At 38.7% G+C, this 23,971-nt stretch overlaps 1 protein-coding gene across 2 annotated transcripts in view; it reads left to right on the top strand.

Moving 5' to 3' along the window:
• dock1 (dedicator of cytokinesis 1) overlaps nt 1-23,971 on the top strand; it is a 305,592-nt gene that overhangs the window by 223,940 nt on the left and 57,681 nt on the right. For both annotated transcript variants that reach the window (XM_067430394.1, XM_067430393.1), the window contains exons 30-34: nt 8,905-8,983; nt 11,803-11,903; nt 16,223-16,281; nt 19,010-19,158; nt 23,845-23,930. In XM_067430394.1, the coding sequence (XP_067286495.1) occupies nt 8,905-8,983; nt 11,803-11,903; nt 16,223-16,281; nt 19,010-19,158; nt 23,845-23,930 (474 nt within the window). The remainder of the gene's footprint in view (nt 1-8,904; nt 8,984-11,802; nt 11,904-16,222; nt 16,282-19,009; nt 19,159-23,844; nt 23,931-23,971) is intronic.

The following is a 23,971-nucleotide window of genomic DNA, read 5'->3' as shown; positions in this document are numbered from 1 at the left end:
GGAGAAGAGCCCGTACGGCTCATACAAGGACCTTCCGCTCTTATTAACGTCAAGTCGACCCATACTCGAAAAAAACTCGCCGAAACTTGTGAGAAACCGGAAGGAGTATTTTTAACACAGAAATACTCCATCAAACGTCCAACATTAGTTTTTGAAACTTCTTCTATGTTTAGGATGGGAATCCAAGTCTTTAACAGTGTAAAAAGCTCAGTATGCATCAAACAGCATTTCACTCCCCCCCCCCCCCCCCCCCCCCTTAAGTTATTGTATAAAGGTTTGCATTTGTTTACTCTATTTATTTATTTATTTATTTATTTATTTATTTATACATGCATGCATGTATTTATATATAATACATATACATATAATGTCATGAAAGATCAATACAAAAAAAAAAGATTAATTTATTTATTGAAAAGTGAGCAATCCCTGAAATCACTCAGAGCACCATTAGCAACTGCATAGCAACCATTCTGTCACTAATATGATGATTTTTGCATGGACAATCTCCACTCACACGTCCTTTTAGAATATGAAAAATTCTAGTTTTGGGCACATTATCACTCATTTCCACATATTTGAGTTTGTTCCGTTTTGGCCGTCGTCATGTTTTGTCTGGAATATTTTCCCTGAGGATATTCAAGCGCTGTTAACATGAGTAATCAGTTTACAGATTAATAGCAGCGCTGCGAGGTTCTTCAGTTGGGCTTTCTGACAGAACTCGTGACTCAGGGACATTGTAAATGTGATGTAAAACGGAGCAGAAATGTAAAGCGGTGATGTACAGTCTCTCAGGAAAGAACACTGTGACTTTCTGTCATTTGTGTCGTCTGCAGATGCAACATCAGCGCAAGCCAAATCTCTGTAAGTGGCAATCATGGTTCTCGCTAAAAGCCTCCCACCACTTGATTCTTAATTATTAATATTCATTTCCTGTTCAGAAAGGACAACCTCATCTTCCCGACTGCACACTAGAATCATCGTCTTCTCCGTCTCCCTTGTTCTCTCATCAGTCCTGCTCCATCTAGCCATGTTTAATGATACACACCGTAGTTCAGGTCCATTTGGAGACGACATTAGTAGACAGAGCAGACCCAAGGTTAGCCATTGTCTGCTAAATGAACAGTGGAGCTCTTAGACTTCATGGGATGACTGAGTAGGGTTGCACGGTATGCCGGTACCACGGTATTATCGTGGTGCTAAAGATGCCAAAATCCTGCTGATGCCACTGTATGTGCAGCAGTAACACTATTTAAAATCTTCATATGAACACTTAAAAGACATTGTCAATATTGTTCTCGCTCTATTTCGCCAATGAAAATAGTTACTCTAAACAAATCAAAAATCACACATGAATCTGTGTTTTTGAGCAATTCAGGCGAGACAATCATTCATAAAAATAGTCACTTTATTTGTTTCTGAATTAATATTATACAGCTCTTTTTGAATGAATTGTTTGAATTAATGATTCTGTGACTGAATCACCAAGTCTTCTTTCTTTTAATTTAATGTGAAAAATTAAAATAAAGGAATAAATCTTTTTTTTTTGTGGGGATTTTGTATGTTGTCTTATGTTGTAAGGCTCTATTCTCTATATAGAGCAGTTTGAAGTGATTTATATGGTGAAAAGTGCAACACAAATACATTGAATGGAACTGAATTCATTATTAATGAATCAGCACTGCACAAAGCAGCAGTTTTGGATAGACTCATTTGAGTGTTCAGGATTTATTTATTATTTCTTCTAGTGTGCTATGACAGCCAAACATTTACACTAAATATTACTTATGTGCACATTGCTTATTTAATTGTAATCCCATGCAGCGTATTAACTTGGGAAGCAGTCTAAGTTTAGATCTAACAATGCTGGGAAGGAAATCTAGACACATTTGAAACGTTAATCAGATCCCACAGATTTGGAGATTTCTTCAATTAGAGTTAAACGGATGGGAGACGTTTCAGCTGTCGCATGTGCACAGATTTTCCATTTGGACTGAAGCTGTGAGAAATCATGTGCATAAATATGCAGCTCTGATTAATTCACAAGATAAGGGTCATATCCTAGAAGAGAATGGAGAATTCAAATCATATTGGCACATATGGAGGAACACAGAAGCCAAGCATAAGACATTTTTTCTTTCTGTATTCAAAACAAGGTTTTGTTCTCATCAAGAGAAGACAGAAAATTACTAACTATATACAAGATGTTTAATATTATATATTTTTGAATTATATTTAATAATATACATTGGATTCATGTATATGTATATGTTTGTGTGTGTGTATATGTATGCCGACTGACAGGTGAAGTGAATAACACTGATGATCTCTTCATCATAGCACCTGTTAGTTGGTGGGATATATTAGGCAGTAATTAAACATTTTGTCCTCAAAGTTGAAGCAGGAAAAATGGGCAAGCGTAAGGATTTGAACGAGTTTAACAAGGGCCAAATTGTGATGGCTAGTCAACTGGGTCAGAGCATCTCCAAAACTGCAGCTCTTGTGGGCTGTTCCCGGTCTGCAGTGGTCAGTATCTGTCAAAAGTGCTCCAAGGAAGGAACAGTGGAGAACCGGCCACAGGGTCATGGGCGGTCAAGGCTCATTGATGCACGTGGGGAGTGAAGGCTGGCCCGTGTGGTCCGATCAAACAGACGAGCTACTGGAGCTCAAATTACTCAATTACCAGAACTGGACCACGGAGCAATGGAAGAAGGTGGCCTGATCTGATGAATCACGTTTTCTTTTACATCACATGGATAGCCGGGTGTGTGTTCATTGCTTACTCAGGGAACACATGGCCCCAGGATGCAGGGAAGAAGGCAAGCTGGCAGTGTGATGCTTTGGGCAATGTTCTGCTGGGAAACCTTGGGTCCTTGGGCATTGTTGCAGACCACGTACACCCTTTCATGGAAACGGTATTCTCTGGTGGCTGTGGATCTTTCAGCAGGATAATGCTCCTGACACAAAGCAAAAATGGTTCAGGAATGGTTTGAGGAGCACAACGAGTTTTTGTATATAGGCCATATATATTTTATGTGTGTGTGTGTTTATGTATATTCTGTCATTGCTGTCCACTGTGGAGCATGATGGTCCTGTGAGCCCATTTCAGCGGCTTTGCTGCCACTGCTAGAAAGATCTAGTAAATGGATGTTTTTTCAATCCTCTAATGCTGCAAAATTGCTTTGAGTTTCATGGATCATCAGTCCAGTCATTAGACCGAACGGCAGCATCTGACTACAACACAAACACACATGCATCTGTTACTGAATCAGCATTAGCAGCAATGAATGGCGTGTGTTAAAGCGTGTTTGTCTTGCCGTGGCCGTACAGAGTGATTGGCTTTAATTGTGAGGGGATGCCAGGCAGAGATTCTTGTCTTTGCTTCGGTTGCTTCCCAGATAGATTTCCGGAGATCAGAGCGCGACTGCTGTTTGCATTTGGCTCAGAAGACTACGTCTGCATGCATTGATTATCCACGTCAGTGGTATTAAAGGGTAGAGCGAGCGAGGGATGTAGGAATCATTAAAGGGGGATTCGTTTGACCTCACGGCCTTATATTGAGCAGCTGCGGCATTAGAGGAATCGCCTTCAACCATCTTACACTGCTGTTTGGGCTTCTGGCGCTCAGATAGAGGGATCAACTCTACAAGGGTTGTTTGTAACTAAAATGAGATCAGTTCATCAACGCTCACTGCCACATTCATTAGTGCTGATCGCGTGGATTGCGGTGTTAGAGACAAACACAATGTGCTGGCTTTGCTTTTCTTGGATCGTTGATTTGGTAGTTAAAAGGAATTAATGAAACGGATCAATTTTTGCTCTAAATTCTGATTTGATGAGCCATGTTTGAAGCCGTCTTTAAACTTCTGTGCAAGTCCCATGTGATTTTAATTTAAAAATAGGCTAAACGTCCTCATTAAGAATGTGTTTCTTCATCGTTTACTGTCATTTGCAGACACCTTTGATGGAGTAGTCTATGATATGGTCAAAATAGCAAAAAAATGCTAATGCATGAACAGTTTTTTTTGTTCTCTGAGATAAAGCAGTAGTTCAGCCAAAAGTAAAAATTGTCATCATTTACTGAACTGTATGGCTGTTTTCCCCAGATGTGATTTTGCAAGACATAGCCTGTTGTTCTGTAAGGTTCGAGATGCAGTAAGTCTGATGTAGAAAACACATCTACTGTTCATCTAGAGCAGTCTGTCCTGATCCTGCAGCTTGCGCCTCAAATCATGAAAAAGTTTGTTCTAGTCAGGTTAAAGCAGAAGTGCCTTTTCATTTAGGTGACATGGCAGCTGTTAAATGTGGAGATATTGTGCAGTTTTTTATCCAGGGCCCTATGATTTCTGCAATGAGGAAAACGTTGCAGAAATCATGGATTCCAGATTCCAGTTATAATAAAAACGAATTTACTGTATATAACAGAATGTCACGGAATTTGTCAAATTTTTGATGAAGGAATAAAAAGTAGGTCAGTACACTCTAACCAAATTACAATATAGACTAGTTTCTGTGAATATTAAACAGCAAAAAGACTCATTTCCCACACACACTTTGAAGCACGCATGACGACTGCGTTTTCAGCCTCTGCGACATGAACTTCATCTCCAGAGCCGCTCTGAGAGTCATTTTATCGGCATTTTATCCTTTTATATGAGAAAGAAATCATCATACCATAAACACACAGAAACTCAAAGGTCTCCATAGCAACCCGTCAAAATAAAAGTTTGGTTTAACATAAAGAAATTGACCGAAATATTTTACTGCTGTACTGTTATTTAGTAGAATTTAGCTACGCCTCCATTTTATTTTTAATCCAATTTTTTTCTTCCATGTTTTATTTTTAACAGTAAAACACTTTTGTGCAGCATTAATTAAATTAATGTAAATATACATTACAAGATAAGAATGTTTTGTTCTTCATTTGATTGCCAAAAATTGATTGCAGGAATAAATGTAGTTGTTTTTATGAATTGAATTAATTAGACATGCTTTATGATTTTTTTTTTTTTTAATTAAACCATTAAAATGGAGTCCAGAAAACAAAATTTGGTAAAAATTTGAGAATAAAACGATAAAAGGCCCTAAAAATGTGTTTTTGTTAAACTTTTAATGAATTGTTGGTAATTTAATACGTTTTATGATTTCAATTAATTAGACATAATTACTAAAATGTGTCCCACAAAAATTACAACAAAAATAACGATCCAGAAATATGAAAACAAAACTAATTCATAAGGCCATAATACAATTAATCAAAAGCAACAAATACATTTATATTACAAAAGATTTCAAATAAATGCTTTCTATTCATCAAAGATTTCGTAAACAAAGGTATCATGTTTTCCACAAACTGTTTTCAACACTGATAATAATCATAAATGTTTCTTGAGTAGTATATCAGAATAATTTCTGAAGGATCATGTGACACTGAGGAAGACTGGAGTAATGATGCTGAAAATTCAGCTTTGATCACAGAAATAAATTACATATTAATATGTATACTATATTTACATAAAAAACCTTGTTTTAGATAGTACAAATATTTCACAACTTTACACTTTTTACTGTATTTTTGTTTGAATAAATGTCATTTAAAAAACAAAACGTACTGACCTCGAACTTTTGTACAGAAATGTGTATTGACAAACGGCCGATGGTGTCGTGATGCTGACGACAGAGCCATGTTTAATGCCGCTCAGTGCTACTTTGACTCACGGTTGGCTTACTTATGGTATATGAAATGGGAATAATGTTTAAAAAATATAACCTTAGGAAACCTATAAGCTATTTGCCTTCCAGAAGATGGCGTTAACCGGTGATCTATCATTCTGACATTAAATGTGTTTTTGACTGTAGAACAGAATAGTTCAATCAGTGAAACGCAGTGTAGGTTATGAGCTAGTGCTCGCTCTGTTTTCATACAACTTCACAGTACACCTTGAAGCGACGCTGCTTTTCACCACAGCCTCATTTCCATGCGTGTCAGAATAAATATGCCATCCACTGTGACTAAAGTCTGTAGTCTGTCTGTCCATCTGTTGATTTAGTAAAGCTCACTTGCATTATTAATGCCTCCAGTCACATTAAGCAGCTCTTTTTCAGCAGCTCATTATAAACAGATTGTATCTGTTGGCCCTGATGAGAAACCCTCCATCTCTCCGTTACAATGAAGGAGTCAGAGCTCAGAGCAGACGTCCTGAAGATCTGTGGCGTGATGTTAGCGCTTGCTCAATAGCGTCGTCGAGCTCTCGCGGTTTATCTTAGTCAATCAGGAATTCATTCGGCCCGTATTGCGTCGCCCCGCTCAAGATTAGAGGATGATTAATACGACTTCTGATGCGTTTACACAGCCAGAGCCTTTTAAGATGACTTACAATTCAGTCGCTGATATCCAGTCGTGCTAATGAGATGTCAAACGTCTGACAGACATTCGCACATGAGGGGTCAGACATTAACATCGCAGCTCGTTCTTTCATGTAGGAAATTAATAAGAAGAAAATTGTCAGATCTACTTCAGCTGGTGACTTTTGACACTTTATTGAAGCACCGGCTGATATTTCTCAACTCTTTCCACATCATGGTTTGATAATGTTGGACATCGGAGTCAACATGAAATAATAATCCTTTTTTCCTTATTTTATTTTCCTTTTTTAAAATTTACTTCCCTAATATATGCATTGCTAAGGACTTCGTTTGGACTACTTTAAAGGGTTTTTTCTCATTATTTAGATTTGTTTGCACCTCCTGATTCCAGATTTTCAAATGGTTTTATCTCTGCCATATACAGTATTTTCCTATCCTTGCAAACCACACATCAGTGGAGAGATTATTTATCAGTTTCCAGCTGATGTATAAATCTCAATTTCAAAAAATGTACCCTTAAGGTTTTGACACACACACACACACACACACACACACACACACACACACACACACACACACACACACACACACACACAACACAAACACAAACACAAACTCATCAAATGTAGTAACGTTCTCTGCGTCTTCTGCCTCCAAAATCACTTTCATTTTTAGCTGCCATCCTCTTAGACAATAATAATGCTAATTGGCTTTAATTTTAATACAAATGTGTTTGTATTGGATGTATATTTATATTTGTATTCAACTTTGCCTTGCTTTTTAGTATCAAATTTAGATTTTATTTATTTACATTTTTCACTGAAAACCCATATACTGAATCATTCCAATTAATCACATTCTGTATATTATTAGAAAAATAAAGATCTGCTGCAATATCGTTGCAGACAAAGAACTTTATATTACTTGTATTACAAAAGTATATTGTTTTTCCTCTTGAGACCGCTGTACTCTGTAAAGCATTAGTAAAAAAGGTCTATATTGCAAAATGTACAAAGCCGTGAGGGTTCAAGACAACTTTTCAAAATGTCACATTCAGGGTGCGAACTAAGGGGGAGCTAGGGGGAGCTCGGCTCCCCTAAATAAGACATGGGCTCCCCTGAAAACGTGATTTGAGAAATTTTGGGGGGTCTCAAAAATATTGACACCGTGTTATTTTGAGGTGCAATTTCAGTTTTCTGTAATGTGATCATCGTGGATTATTATATGTAAAATTGCTAAAAATATATAATTAATTCATGCATGACGGCAATTTAAATCTAATTCACTTTCATAAAGATAACTATACATGCTGTTCTTGTCATGACCATCAAGGTGTGGTGGCGCTGCGGTGCAAATTCCACTCATGTTTAGTACATGTTAACGCAAAGATTCGTAGAAAAAACTAGAACAAATATCCACTTCTTGATCTTGGATTTCTGGAAGAACAGCAAAGGAAGCTGACCCCAGGCCTCTGTGGTCGATTCTGTGATAAGGCATGTTATTCCCAATTATGTGTTGTGGCTGGGTTGATATAGGTCTGCGCGACTATCGATGTCCTAATAAGACTAACGTTAGCTGAATGGAGGAATTATGGTATTCTTCTGTATGACGAGTAACTTCAACCGTTCATGTGAACTCAAAGACAGCCGGATGCTTTGTTTATAGACTATTTGTGGGCTTTTTGACCTATCAATTCTTGTTTTTTCTTCCTTCATTAAAATCAAAGATGTTCTCTAATGATTGTAAATTGTATATTAAGAGTCTCCGCAATGCATTAAGCAATAGATTGACCCGTTCACCAGTGTGTGAAGGAATATACACGTCCTCTCTTCCACGCGCACAACCCCCAACCCCCCCCCCCCCCCCCCCCCCCCCCCCCCACACACACACACACACACACACACACACACACACACACACACACACACACACACACATAAACACCCGAAAAGTGGGCTCCCCCAAAGGCCACGATATAGTTCGAACACTGGTCACATTACAGATGTGAAATGTTCCCTTTGACATCCACTTCTTTGAAAGTGTCATTTTGCCGTGATCTGAGTCTGTCCATTCTGTTCTTCCAACCCGTTCGCATATTCTCCTTTTCTTTTCTTTTTTCTCATCTTCTGCAGTGTCACAGCTAGAGAAGTATATAAAGATTTCGTGATCTCTCTCATAGTTCATTAGTGACGGCCTTTATTGAACTAAGTGAATAGAGCGTCTTTAAGTCTCTCTAATATCCTCCTAATGTCGTCTCAGTGTGGTGGAGTTAAAGACCTGTGATTAAGTTTATCATCTGAAGTTTATGTGCTTCCTCGCCTCGAGCCGAGCGGTGTTTTAGTTCTGGGTCTCAGATCGCATCAGGAATGACATTATTCTGAGTTTAACTAGCTGTTTTTATGGTTTATTTTCTACAGGCTGTTGTTCAGAACGAACACACTCATTTAAATATAATAATGAATTAAACTGAACGAATAGAAAGTGAGCACTGTGGTCTTTAAACAGACAGCGGCTGACATGATTTTTCTCTCTTTTCAGAGTCTTCCTGCGAGCCATCAATCAGTACGCCGCCGTTCTCAGCAAGAAGTTCCTCGATCAAGCCAACTTTGAGCTGCAGGTGAGACTTAAAGGGGTACTTCAGTACTGGAAAGATTAATCTGTATTTAAACTGGGTCATTAATTTAGTAGAAATGTGAAATTATTTTTGAATTTAGTGCCTTCTAGACTGAGAAAAGACAGAAAATGTATTTTTTGTCTCATGGGGATAAAAGACTACAATTCCCAGAATGCTTCGCTGCCCTGTGAAGCCACTCCCAAAGCCACCGCTACTGGATTACTGTGACTGAGTTAGAGAACAGACACTACAATTAAATACTGAACGTGTCTGTGTTCAATATAATGAGTGAGTCGCCGCGTGAGTCTCACAGCACTAACGCTGCAGGAGTCAGATTACATTTACCATCATGAATGAACTGAATGAGCTCTCGTGATGAGAGCTGAGGTAAACACGACCGCGGCAGTCATTCACAACGCGTGTTCAGTCTGGAACGTTTTTCAGTTCCTCCCTTTGGAAGTTTAACTTTCATAGAAATGAATTTGAGAAGTTAAAACACTTACATTGCTGAGCATAACTCCGTTTACATGAATGCCTGCAGCTGCCAGCCTCGGATGATGCAAATATCGTCAATTTGCGTCATCTGAATTTTTCCAGAATTAAAATGCATAAATCTCTTGTCTCAGGGGGATATGAGGGGGGGAGCACGATCATTCAAAAATACTCCAGGGTTTCTACTGATACAAATTCATATGCTAATTGCTGAAGTAACCCTTTAATGTACAACAAATCTGTTTGACTTTGTTGCTTGAAACCCAAAGGGTATACACCACTGCCCCCCATTCACTATCATCCCTGGCTAAATCTCCTTCTGTGTTCATTGCGAAAAAAGAACTGTAAAGATACCTTTGTAATGCATTTAGACTAATAAAGTGCAGATATAAATGATAATAACATAGTCTTGTTTATGAAAAGCACGCCTTTTAATCGTGACTATCAGCCGGTCGTGTAAGAGGAAGTTCCAGCAGGGATCATTAAATTTTTTTCTACCAGAATAACTCATGACAGGCTAATGGGCTGCAATTTCCGAGCGTCTGATTTGAATATTTGAAGCGTCTCTGTGTTGGTTGTTGGCTCAGGGTTATTCTTATCTCGGCCCTCATTTTATCCGTGAAACCATCATTGCGATGCACACTTTGGCTTTCAGAATCCAATGAATTATTTTAAATGATTGTGAGTGACATCAGCTCTTTTGTGCCTTAAAGAGCTGTTGCTCATGCTTCATATCCTCCACAATATGTATTAAACCAGTGTGCATAACCCATACAGACAAGACTGATCAAACTTGAAATCGTATTTGTAGATGTCTAATTGAAAGGAATTTCTAATTCCATTCTAATATGTAATGATATATCTCTTTAAAGGCTCATAGTTTTGTTCTGTAGGGATCCTTCAAAATGTTTACATGCATTATGGGGTCAAAAAACCCTTTAATATACTACTAATATACACGCCCATAATATAATACACATAAATATATGTCTAAATGGTCTCTCTTAGCCCCTCCTTTTTGAGAGCTTCCTCTGCTCTGATTGGGCAGATGGCATAGTCTGTTGTGATTGGTCGACCACTTAGCGCACATGTCGGCCAAAAATACCAAAAAACAGCGTTTTCTCTACATGTCGACAGCACGAACCAATCTCTTCCAGTCTTTGAGTGTTTGAGGACGGGGCAAAGCAGGCATTGTTCGCAAGCAGCCAATGAAGATCGGCTGAAATTATGCAATTGTGTTACAAACATTCACAAGTTCAAGCAGGAAGTGAGTCTAGAATTACTGATGACTCGGTTCGCCAGTGTAGAATCACTTCTTTTTTATGTGAGAAACTCTGCACTGCACTGCACAAATTTATCTGCACTGAGCTTTGAAACTTTTTAGATTCACCAACTGCTATATCACACTAAATGAAAGGTAATATTTAAAAAGAAAAAGCACAATAGCGGTACTTTAATGCATTATGGTTTAAGAGCTGTTCACACCAAGAGCAATAACTATATTTGCATCCACAGGATGTCACTTTACACTAATTCCCACAAACGATCAATGTTTCAGTTAACAATGAATATCAATATGTGTGACCTATAGCAGCAGCATGACGGGGTGTGCAAATGCTGCTCAAAACATGAATGAGTGTGGGTTTTAATCTAAATAAAGGGCTAGTATGATTGTAAAATGAGTTTGATCAGTTATTAAATGACTTATTTAATAATCAAATATAGCGAGTAACACAGCGTGTCACCAACGACGCCTCAGATGCGTGCTGGTCAGAATGTCTAACTTCTGTTGTGGATGTGCTCTTCCCACAACAATGTGCAAATTCACAATTTATTAATTGTATTCATTAATGTTATGTAATGTGACAGTCCTGATCAAAGTTGTTATTAGTAATGTGTGCGCTAAAGCTGAAGCACTGACTGAACAGCGGTAAAGGCCTTTTCTAGCAGGTTATTTAACTCAAAGAAACATCCTATATCCTATATGAGATTAATCAGATAGATACAAAATAAACATATTACAAATTATATCTGCACAAAATGAACTTGAAGTTACGTGCTCTTATTTTAATAAATATTATCATGTACTCTGTTATTATTGCTTACCGTTTAATGTACAACAATACTGAGGTGCAAATGGTATCTGCCACTATTTATAAATATAAATATCATCTAACTACTATATACACTTATTGCGAAGACAGTTTCGCTATATTTACACAGTGTTAATATAATATATTGCTATTTAAACTTTGTGTAAATAGCCGCTGGCCTATTTCAATAAGGAACTGAAGTCAAATCATATCTCTCCTTCCTTTTTTTCCTCTCAGTTGTGGAATAACTACTTCCACCTCGCTGTGGCGTTCCTTACCCAGGAGTCTTTGCAGCTGGAGAACTTTTCGAGTGATAAACGGGCCAAGATCTTCCACAAGTAAGCATTAATATCACAGGCAGCTACCCACAATGCACTGCTACAAAAATTGTATAATGTTTGTCAGAGTGTTCGGATGAGAGTTGAACTGTTAGACAGCCGTGTTGTCATGATACATTTGCATTTATTCATTTAGCAGACGCTTTTATCCAAAGTGACTTACAAATGAGCAATCAAACAAGCAGTTCCTCTCAAAGAGGCAATAAGAGGAGAAGTGCTTATAATGCAAAGATTTAAACATCATCTCGATTAGTACGAGACTGAACGGGGAGGGAGGCATGTATAAAAATACTGAAGGCATATGGGGCAGAGGGAGGTGAAGGAAAAGTGTTTTCCTGAAAACATGGACAGGTTCTGTTGAAAGCTTTCGAGAAGGAGAGACAGCAGGAGTGAGTGAGAGACGGAGGAGTGAAGAGCCTCTTATCTGCTCCAGGAGCTTCTGTCTGTGTTTGCCTGTGGCGTGAGCTCATTCTCGTAGAGACGGATCACTGTCTGTCAGGACTCTTCAGCCTCGGGAATCACACAGCCTCTCAAGCGGCTTCCTCTCAGGAACACGAGGACACGTCTCCAAAACCACCCGTTTTCTCAGCACAGTGACGGCAGCTCTTTCTTGGAGGTGTTTTTTTTCCTTCCCCCTTTTAGGTTTTGGGTGAATTGCACAGGTTTTGCGAATTCACAAGGAATGAATAACTAACAATCTCTGCATCTGAATTTTTTTTAAATCAGATAAATGGGGCATATGAAATATATCAATAAAACCTATAATATTGTAGATCTATATATCTTGTTCTATTCTTCCAGCAATCTACCTACCCACCCATCTACACATCTATCCATCTACCCATCCCTATATCTCATTCTTCCATTCTATAAATCATTCTGTCTATCCATGTATCTACCCATCCATCTACACATCTATCCATCTACCCAGCCCTATATCTCATTCTTCCATTCTATAAATCATTATGTCTATCCATCTATCTACCTACCCACCCATCCATCTACACATCTATCCATCTACCCATCCCTATATCTCATTCTACCATTCCATCGATCATTCTGTCTGTCCATATATCTGCCTATCCATCTAACTGTCTATCTAATTACCCATCCATCCATCCATCCATCCATCCATCCATTATCTATCTAATCAATCATTTCATCGATCATTCTATCATGTAATTGATCATTCTGTCATTCTATCGATCCTTCTGTCTATATATCTAGTTCTATTATTCCATCAAGCATTCTATGCATCCATCCATCCATTCGTTTATTAATTTATTAAAGTAGGTTTTAAAATAAGTTCTATTTTTCTTAGACTTGACAGCGGAGATGGTACATGGGCCTATGTCAAAGGGGACTGCATGATACCATTTAGGCGCACCACTTTTGGGCAAAACGTTTTGTCAGTAAAAGGTGGTAAACTCTGGAATAGCTTGCCCCTTTCAATAAGAGAATGTCCTACATTCAACACCTTACTTAAAACAGTGGCTTCTTGAAAACCAGAGAAAATATGTACTCATATTTAACGGTCATACATTTGTCAATTGTACACTGTAAATCTGAATGTAGTATAGAGGTGCCATTCATGTCATTTTTATTTATTTTTTTAATAGTAAATGTGAATGATGCTGTATGATTGTTGGCTGTCTTTGTTATTCTTATGTTACCTGCTAAAGGACTGCAGACGAAAATAGTTATTTTTACTAATTCTGGCATATTTACGTGGGGAAATTTTTATAACACAATGTTCATGAATATGCATGGTCCCTGTCAAATAAACTAATACAAAAAAAAGTAATTTATTAGTAACCACAACCAGCCATAACAGTAATATAATTCATGGTATCAACTAGAAATGTTTTGAGTATTACATATTCCCTCTTTCTAGTTCTCCCATGTGGCAATGCCAGGTCCTCAAAAGTAAGACAAGCAGATGATACTCTTGTGTTAAATAGTTTTAACTTGAATGCCAAACTTGTGCAAAAATAAAAATGAACAAGCTCAACTCACTGTCAGCTATTAATGCAGTTGAATTACTTGCTGACAGCATTTTAACCTGATTACACTTCGTCCTGAAAAAAAATAACCACAAAGTTGGCATTTTAAGGCTTTTATCAGAAAATGTGCTGATGTCTTGAGAATGCTGCATCTCATATTTATTACAATCTGTTCAGTTACCCTGTCTTTGTTCTTTTGTGCTGTTTGCCCCCTATTGTGCCTCTTTCAGAGTGATGGTTTCATTCCTTCAGAGCTGTAGCCTCAGCTTTCATCCTTCCCTCAACCTTTCATCGCTCCATTCTCCCTGTGTTCTGCTGGAGGTGTCATGCTGACCTCAGAGAGGCTGCTGCTGCTGCTGACACTTCAGTCTCTTGCTTTTTTCTCTTCTTCTCTCCTCCTTCTGTCTCTCAGAGTCAAAACTGGCATCACAGTAAAGGAGCATCCAGGCCAAAGCTCACATACTCAGTACAGAGAAATAAAGCAAGTGTTTCCGGTATGCCATCCTGGTTGATTGGAGGGTTTGGCTGTGTTTTGGTAAATTATATGGTTGATTAGATGATCTGGGTGGACGCAGGGTGTTCTGGAGGTCAACCAAACCTGCTGGAAATTAATGCTAATGAGTTTCATTTTGTATGTTGCCGTGTTGTTCAGGGTGTTCAGTACATACGATGTATGAATTGTTCAATACCTCAAGTATGAACAGGAGAGCTGCCGCTTTAGCAAACGTCCCTCGCTCTTTTTTTTCATCTCTCGCTGTTATGTTAGCATCTCTTTTCAGTGATCGTCCCGTGGGCTGACAGGTGTGAGTGTTAAGAGACTAAGCTTACTCTTCTGTATAAGTGCGAGGACACACACCCTCGGCTGTCTGTCTCTCTCGTTCTGTCACGGTGGACACCAGAGACACAAATTATAGAGTACCGCTCAGCAGGAAACAGACAGACCTGTAGAGAGAGAGGGAGAGAGAGCAAGATGTGTGAAGAAGGCTACAGGAAGTCAGAAGAGGAGGTGAAGTAATTAAGAGAGCAGGTCATAGAAGTGAGCATGTGAAAGGAGAGATCAGACAGGGGAAATGAAGTGTTTGAGATGAGTATGAGCAGAAACATTCCCTATCTACATCTGAGACATGTGATGAGGGTTCAGCTCTATTGACAGCATGATGCCATTTAGGCTACTACAGGAAATAATAGTGACTGAATTGTGCGCTGCCATTCAAAAGTACGATTTTTTAATGCTTTTGAAAGAAGCCTCTTCTGCTCACAAGAGCTGCACTTATTTTATTTTTTTTTAAAACAGTAAAATCAGTAATATTGTGAACTGTTTTCCATGTGAATATTTTGTAAAATGTAATTTATTCCTGTAATCAAAGCTGCATTTTCAGCATCATTACTCATCATTGTCACGTGATCCTTCAGAAAATCATTCTAATATGCTGTTTTGCTGTTTAAGAAACATTTATGATTATCAATCCATCAGTATTTTCATTAGAAAGTTTAAAAGAACAGCATGTCTTTAGAGTAATCCATTTAATGCATCTTTGATGACTAAAACATTTCTTGCTGAATAGTTTAGCTAAAAATAGTGAACTTGTTGATGTGCTTACCAGAATAACACATCTTGGTATTGCTTTCATTTAACGTTAGAACACAGATCACAGTTTTGTTTGTTTGTCTGGTCGGACTCGAGCTGATTCACGTGCTTTAGCATGCATCTGCTCTGCAGTCTGCAGCTGTCACAAAAATGATTAAACGTCAGTTATGAGGGTCAAACCAAAGGAAGGAGGACTTGGAGGAGTTGCGAGAGGCTTTACTGTGTGTTAACTGGGCTCCGACGTGCCTCGTCCTTGTCATCGTAAATTACGACTGGATGAGAGCGTATTGACAAAGCAATCAATGGTGGCTCAGAATTCAGCCGAGGGCCACAGGAATCCCAAAATGACAGCGGTAATGAATGGATGTCAGGTCCACTGAGGCCGCTGGAGGTAAAGCATAAGGGATCTGTCGCCTTTCTGCTTAACTCGCACTTTCTATAAATGAGAGCACCATTTGGGACGATGAGGTGTCGTCTGTGCTCTCGTCCTCTTGTCGTTTTACTAAACCTGTCTGACGATGATTCGGAACAGCTTTCATTCCTCTCTCAATATTATGAAGCTTTGCGAGTTGGCACTAACAAACAATGCATTATTCTCAATTCCAGTGGAATAAATAAAGACTTTCTTACAAATGTTTCGTGGTCTTTGCGCATGATGTTTCACTTTAAACTTTATGAAGTCATCTGTCTTGAGATAATCTCTGAAATCTTCATGTTTCTATTTATAGGTATCAAGACATGCGGCGGCAGATCGGCTTTGAGATCCGAGATATGTGGTACAACCTAGGTGAGCTGCCGTTTTAGAGATCATTATATTCGTCAAAAATAGACTCTAATACTTCATTGTGGTTAGTGCATTGCAGCTTGTTTCTGTATTATGTAATATAATGTCTAGGTCTCGTATAGTTTTGCAGAGCAGCTAAGTGGCTAAACTGCATAATTATCAATGCTCTCATGATTTTCAACTCTCAATCCATATTTCATACATATCTTTTTGTGGGACAAATAGCTGTTATTATTGGGGCTACTGTACAGTCAGTCTGTACAGGTTAGACAGTGATACCATAATTAAAGTATTGTGGCTTTGTCTAGCTTTCAGCTCATCCTGTGATCAAAGCTGAATTTTCAGCATCATACTCTAGTCTTTAGTGTCACATGATCTTTCAGAAATCATTCTAATATGCTGTATTTGTTGTTATTATCAATGTTGAAAACTATTTTTTACCGCTTAATATTTTTGTTGAGACAATGATGCGTTTTTTCCTTTTGTTGAATAGAAAGTTCAAAAGAGCCACATTTGTTAGAAATAGAAATCTTTTTTAACACTATAAATGTCTTAGTCTCAGCCTCAGATGGCTGATGAATATGGTAATGATGATCTTTCTGCGCCTCATCCTCTAATATTTTTATCTAGAGCCAAAAGCGCTTCAGTCAAGGCCTTTCCTCTATGCACGTTGCTTCTCTCGCCTGCTAAAGATGTAAGGCGCCACATGAAGAGCTGCAGTTGAAAAACGCAGTAGAGAGCGAGAATGCAGCAAATACAATCATTTATTTCTCACACAGATGGCTCCGACTGCACCGCAGGCTTGTGAAGCCTGGGACCTTTAGATTATTACCTAGCTTTTGGTTTCATTTACCTTTATTTAGCTTTTTGTAAATATTGATACAAATTATTAGACATCACTGTTTTGACTCTCGGGGCCCAAGATACTCATCTTTAATGACTATTTTGAGTGTGTAGGATTTTTTTCTTTTACAAAGTACGCATTACGACTGGCCAGATGGTAATGTATAAGTGTTTCTAAAAAAGTATTATCTGGACCTCCGCTGGGAAGACAAAATTGAGAATGGACATCTTAATACTTCTTAATTAATCTTAATACATCTTAATACCACTGGTCTAATGCGCTCAAAATGGAAGATGCTTTACGAGATTCATTATCTGATACCTTCGTGATGCCAAACCCCCTCATGGAAAAAGAAAGCTATTGTGTTTACAACTTTGACGATTAGCGCCTAAAAACGCTTGATTATTATATTATTATTATTATTATTATTAATTGGAGACCAGTTCACAATTGTTGAAAATTTCCACAACATTCTTGAATTCATTGTTTTTTCATTGCATGCTGGTCATGTGACTGATGTGGAGAGCTGGAGGGCTAAACCTGTGTATTTTCCATCTCAAAAGAAGAAACCAATCACTAAAAACAATTCTAAAACATTTAACCTGAAAACACTTAGGGGCCTTAATGTACTAAAACAGTTATATTAAAAGATCAAAACTCTATACACCATATTGATGGTGCATACTATAAACAGGCTGGCAGATGAGCACAGAATATGAATGCAAAGCGGTTAAGTGTTTTATTATAATGGCTTTCTGAGGAAATCTGCTTTACTGGAAACTGTTTGTTGCATTCATATATTTTGGGCTCTTCTGCTTGCATAGTATGTATCATCAGTAATGTATATATTGAATTTTTTCTTTTAATATCACTCTCTTGCTACAGTAGTACTTAGTGCAAACCTTCTGAAAATGACCCGAAGGCAATGGAAGAAAGGCTTGTTTTGCTCTCCAGGTGGGCATTCTTATAAGAGTGTGGAAACTATGATTTGTAGAGACACTGACTTTACATTTTCACACCCCTAAACCAGACTTTTCTTGTGCGTCCTTGGCCAATGAAAGCTGTGTCAGACTGTTAATGTAGTGATGTATTTTAATGCATCATGATTAAAGGCATTGATTTAAAATATCGTACTGATCCAAAACTTTAGAACAATATAAGGCGTTTAAAAATTGGCGATCTTTCACTTCCTGTGGGCTTTTTGAGAAAGGCTAATGTAAATAATATATTTATTTGTGTACAGCTTTTGTCTGCCACATATGTATTGCTTACAGTTCAAGCAGTGATTTCAAGCGGGTTATTTTTCGACCAAGGCGACACCTTACTGTTATTTAGAGCCGTGGAAACGGAAAAGCTCTGAAAGTGAAGGTGCTAATTAGTATCAGAACAGTTGAGGAAAGACCGCTGTGAAAGTATTTTCAGTTCCCACATTCCTCTCGGAATGATTTTTTGCCACCTCACGGTAGATGTGTTTCTCAGCAGCCTTTGGTTTTTCATTAGCTTGCTGCGTTTGATAGCGGGTTTAGTCACATACACCAGAGATTCAGAGATGTTTGCCTCTATTCAGGTCTGTGATTGCGTGAAACTCTGAAGATTAGCGGAGTGCAGATGAAAGTCTGTCTATTGAGAGCTTTAGAAATGGTGCCTCCAAAGTAGAAGTTGTACACACCTCACGAAAATACATACAAGTTGTTGTTAGACGCAAATAGGCACTGCCAGGAAGAAGCGGAGAGACGATATTCCCTGTGCTGCTGCACCTGCCGGCAAAAATATCACAAAAAGCACAAACACGCAGAAAGTATATCTAAAAAACTAACAGAGAAGATCCTAAATAAATCATCTAAAGGATTCAGGCTTGCTAACTTTTTTCTTCTGAACGTCCTGCAGGGCCACACAAGATCAAGTTTATCCCTGAGATGGTGGGTCCGATTCTGGAGATGACGCTGGTTCCGGAGATCGAGCTGCGTAAAGCCACGATTCCCATCTTCTTCGACATGATGCAGTGCGAGTTTCACTTCAGACGCTGTTTTCAGACGGTCAGTTCATCAGCGTTTGCATCGTAATCTGCATTAATATTTTTAAGATAAGGTTTAGGCTTTAGGCCGCAGTAATATTGTGAAATATTACAATTTAAAATGACTGTGGTGTATTTTGAATATATTGTCAAATGTAGTTTATTCCTGTGATCATAGCTGATTTAGTCTTCAGTGTCACATGATCCTTCAGAAATCATTCTAGTATGATGATTTGCTGCTCAAGAATAGTTTTTTTTTATCATCATCATCATCATTATTGTTGCCACCTAAAATTTTTGTGGAAAATGCTTTATATGTTTTCAGGACTTAATGATAAAAGAAAGTTCAAAAGTCCCGCATTTATTTGAAATCGAAATCTTTTTAACTGTTTTTGATCTGAAATGAAACATTGTCCCCGTTATGGTTGAATCACAGAACAAGATACCAGTTACCTAGCCAAGAAAACTCTTAATTGTCATGATATGTATCAGGCATAGGAGAGAAACTTGCTCTGTTGTCTTCATGCCAGCTGTATGCGTTTCTCTGAAATTGGCCATTACATTAGCCTGACAAGCCAGACCCACATCAAGAAAATCACCATTGACGGCTCAATCTGAGGGGCGGGATAAACGGTTGTCTTTCAAACTCCCTCTGCACGTGATAGGATAGCGCTACAACCAACCAGAGCAACGAAGGTGAAGCAGAGCTTGTTGATAGATTAAACATTCACCATATCCGGTCGGCAAAACTCTGAACACATCTTCCCTTTTTAAGAATGACTTCAGTGTCGTTCTTTGTTCTTTTCTCAGAGAAAAGCTTAACTCCAAGTCTTCCAGAGTCGCGGTCAAAGCTGATTCGAAAGACCGCCGTTCGCCAGTTTCTGTGTTTACTAGAAGCAAACGCAAACGCAACTCGGCCGTCATCATTATGGCCCCGCCCACCGACTCTATACACGATGTGATTGGCCCGGCAAGAGTTAGGGGAATACAGCTCAGAAAGGTATTGAGAGTTCCTAGACGACACTCGCGGCAGATTAGATTTGCTGCCGCTAGGGTGCGTCTAGATTTCTAGGCTACCATAACATACCACTGACTAAAGAACCTACAATTCCTTACAAGGTAGAGCAACATGTTGGTTTGTTTAAAATGGAGCGTATACTTCATGCTTGCACATGGCACAGCCTAATTTCCTTATAACGAATACAGTACATCATGAAACAAATTCATCAGCAGAAAACATTCACACACTCCTAAATGGCCAAAATGATCTCTTCTTCCTGTGTCTGTCATGTGATGATAATGATCAGCAGACTTCAGCTCATAACTCTCTCATGCACTTTAATCTTCACAAATCCATGATACATCTAATTATGAATATTAAGAGATTCAGGATATTAAATAATGCATTTTACTCTTAAACTGTCACTTTTGATCATTTTTATCCTGAATAAATGTATTAATTTAATTTAACAAAACAATGACTTTCTGATCCAACTTTTGAATGGTGGTTTTGCAGTACTTTTAAGTCAGGGTGTCATTATAGCAATATTTCAGTAGTGCATACTAAAAAATGCACCATTATTTGTTACTACAGCAAAGAAAAATATGCTACAGAACAGATTCTTTATTTAAAAGGTTAAATAATGGTATGCATATTAACATATTAAACTGAACATGTACTCTTCAAATGTTTTCTCACTAATTAAACATTGCTTCAGGTCTTTCGAGTAATTATTCAAGCAAACAGTCAGCCGCATCGCCGCGAGGTGCAAGCCCTGCACAGAGCACGTGTGCAGATTAAAGCAGCCGTTTAACAACTCATGCTCTATACGCTTCAGTTTTCTGAAGGACCATCACAAACTCCTATTGGGTAGTAAAAAGAAAAGCATCATTTTTTTTACAACATTTTTAAATCCATGTGCCTTCCTTAAAAGTCACCATGAAATTGGATTTGACTTATTTTTTCTTTTCTTTTTTTATGGAATTTTGCTGTACAATATTACTGGTTTATCTGTCCACATCATTTATTTGTTATTCATGTGCCACCACTACTGTGATTGGCTGCTCTGAGACTTCAGTGTAAACGCCCACTGTTGTGATTGGCTGCTGTGAGACTTCAGTGTAAAAGCCCACTGCTGTGATTGGCTAGCATCTTTGCATATGAAATAGCTGAGTATTAGTTTAACTCTTGAAAACTTTGAGCATGTTTTTACTATTACAGTTCTCAAGGTTAACTAATTGTGAAAATTGTTGATATACCCTTATATTTAGATATATGTCATTATATTTAGCATGATGGCCGCAATCTTGTCATTGCAACTCGATTTCTGCACACTAACGAATGCTTTCATCATAACTAACAATTTAAATAAGATATTTGTTTTGGCGTACATGAATGTACATGAATCATCACATATCAGAATTCACTGTTCACAGATCAGGCATTAGAATAAACAATGCCGAGTCCCTATCGTAACAGTCTGTTTGCAAAGCCTTTGCCAAAATTGCGACTGATTTACCAAAGAATCCACAGTGAAATGTACGACATACAAATAAATGAGACATTCACATTGTTGAATATTAATCATATAACCACATTCAGAATCCTAGCAGTGGAAGGTAATGTTATTTGAAGCCCATCCTGTTTTGCCCTTGCCTAGAAATCTAGACGCACCCTAGCGGCAGCAAATTTAATCTGCCCGCAAGTGTCGTCTAGCAACTCTCAATACCCTTCTGAGCTGTATTCCTCACAATCTGGACGGGCCAATCACATCGTGTACAGAGTCGGCGGGCGGGGCCATAATGACGACGGCTGAGTTGCGTTTGCGTGCTTCTAGTAAACACAGAAACTGGCGAACGGCGGTCTTTCGAATCAGCTTTGACCGCGACTCTGGAAGACTTGGAGTTAAGCTTTTCTCTGAGAAAAGAACAAAGAACGGCACTGAAGTCATTCTTAAAAAGGGAACGTGTTCAGAGTTTTGCCGACCGGATACGGTGAATGTTTAATCTGTCAACAAGCTCTCTTTCACCTTCTTTGCTCTGGTTGGTTGTAGCACTATCCTATCTTGTGCAGAGGGAGTTTGAAAGACAACCGTTTATCCTGCCCCTCAGATTGAGCTGTCTATGGTGAGTTTCCAGACCAAACATCTTAATGTGGGTCTGGCTTGTCAGGCTAGTTTTGCCCTCCTCTCCTCGTCATCTCACTAACACACCAGTGGGCAGGGCCACATTTGAAGTGATGAAGTAGGCGTTGATTTTCTTCTTCAGAGGCGGTCTCTCACCCATGGGCACTTTCCACGAGGAGTCGTTCGCTGGGCTTGGTAACGATAAAAGCTGTTTTTGGACTAACAAATTAAGTTTTCAATTCTGAAACGTACAGGATATTAGAGTATAATGACCCCTTATGTGTGAAAATTTGATTTCCCAGTTCATGACCCTTTTAACATACTCATTTAATCACGTGTAGTTTAGGGTGCGGCAATTCTCATTTTGCAGACTATGTAGTTCATATTAGGATGCACACCTTGTGCCACGTCCCGCAGAGATCTTCATCTACCTCAAAAACCTTCACTGCTGAAAGGTTATGCTTTCACTTCTTCCTCAGATATGCTTTGCTTTTATACTATCTACAGATGTGCGAGTTCATCTTTCATTTGTTTTTTTATTGAGAGTGTCACTGGACTGATAATGCTTCAGCCAACTGCAGGTTCAGTTTGATCTAAAGTCTCTCACACACATTCAGTGAGTGTTTGAGGTCCCCTGCCAGTCCTATGCGACGCACTAGTATGCCATTCAGATGAGAAGCATATTAGGGCTGCATGAACAGATAGAAAATGTTGCAATTAATGCAAATAATGACACAGAGGATATCAGGCATATGTATCTTATCATCAGAGCTTGAACCTGTTGTCATTTGCGCCCCAGTGAATCAAACTGGAGTTTACGTGAAAAGGCAATTGCTAGGTTGGCTTTTTTAATTTTAAAAACTGGCACACAGGCATTATATTTGTATAAAACTGCCCCTCGTTGATGGAGTGTGTAGCTTTTCATTTCTTAAACAACCATGCAAGAAGACGCATCAAGACCATAGTCCAGGATGACCATGTCCAGATTCATCAGCTCAAACTGTGAAAGAATGGTTGTGAGGGAGCATGAAGAATCATCTGCACCTCTGAGTCCAGTCCTTAAATTCACTGAGAGTCTTTGGGATGTGCTGGAGGAGACTTTACAGAGTGCTGGACTCCTGGATTGGTAATACAGGATCTGGACCAAAGACTGATGGAAATAAATGTTGTGGTATTACTTTTTTTAAAGTAGTGAAACCTATGTTAATTTTGACATCTATGTCCGCCTGATAGTTTTTTTGGATGATGTGATGAGGACAGAAATCATGTGTGATTTTCATCAATGCAGAGTCATCTCACTTCACTCAATAACAGCATTACGAAGAGCAGCATCTGAAAGAAAGTCCCTCAGACAGCTGTCTGTCTGCTGCCTGTGTGCGTCTGATGAAGTGCGGTGATGGTAATGAGCAGATAAAGTTGAGCTCACAGTCGGTGTGACTGATAACGGCTGATTACTCTCTGATACAGCGCAAGAGAGCGAGAAAACGCAGGAGGAGGAGAGAGAGGAGGGCTGGGAGGAACGACGCTAATGAAATGAAAAATTAGCCACACTCGTTATTTACGGCTGCTGTGTTTAATTGCAGTTCGAGAACGAGATCATCACCAAGCTGGATCACGAGGTGGAAGGCGGCCGAGGAGATGAACAGTACAAAATCCTCTTCCAGAAGATGTGAGTCCAAATTACACACACACACACACACACACACACAC

Source organism: Pseudorasbora parva, chromosome 21 (genome assembly GCF_024679245.1).
Source record: "Pseudorasbora parva isolate DD20220531a chromosome 21, ASM2467924v1, whole genome shotgun sequence".
Classification (NCBI taxonomy): Eukaryota; Metazoa; Chordata; class Actinopteri; order Cypriniformes; family Gobionidae; genus Pseudorasbora; species Pseudorasbora parva.
Note: the sequence above shows the minus strand (reverse complement) of the source record. Positions and strands in the feature narration are given on the sequence as shown.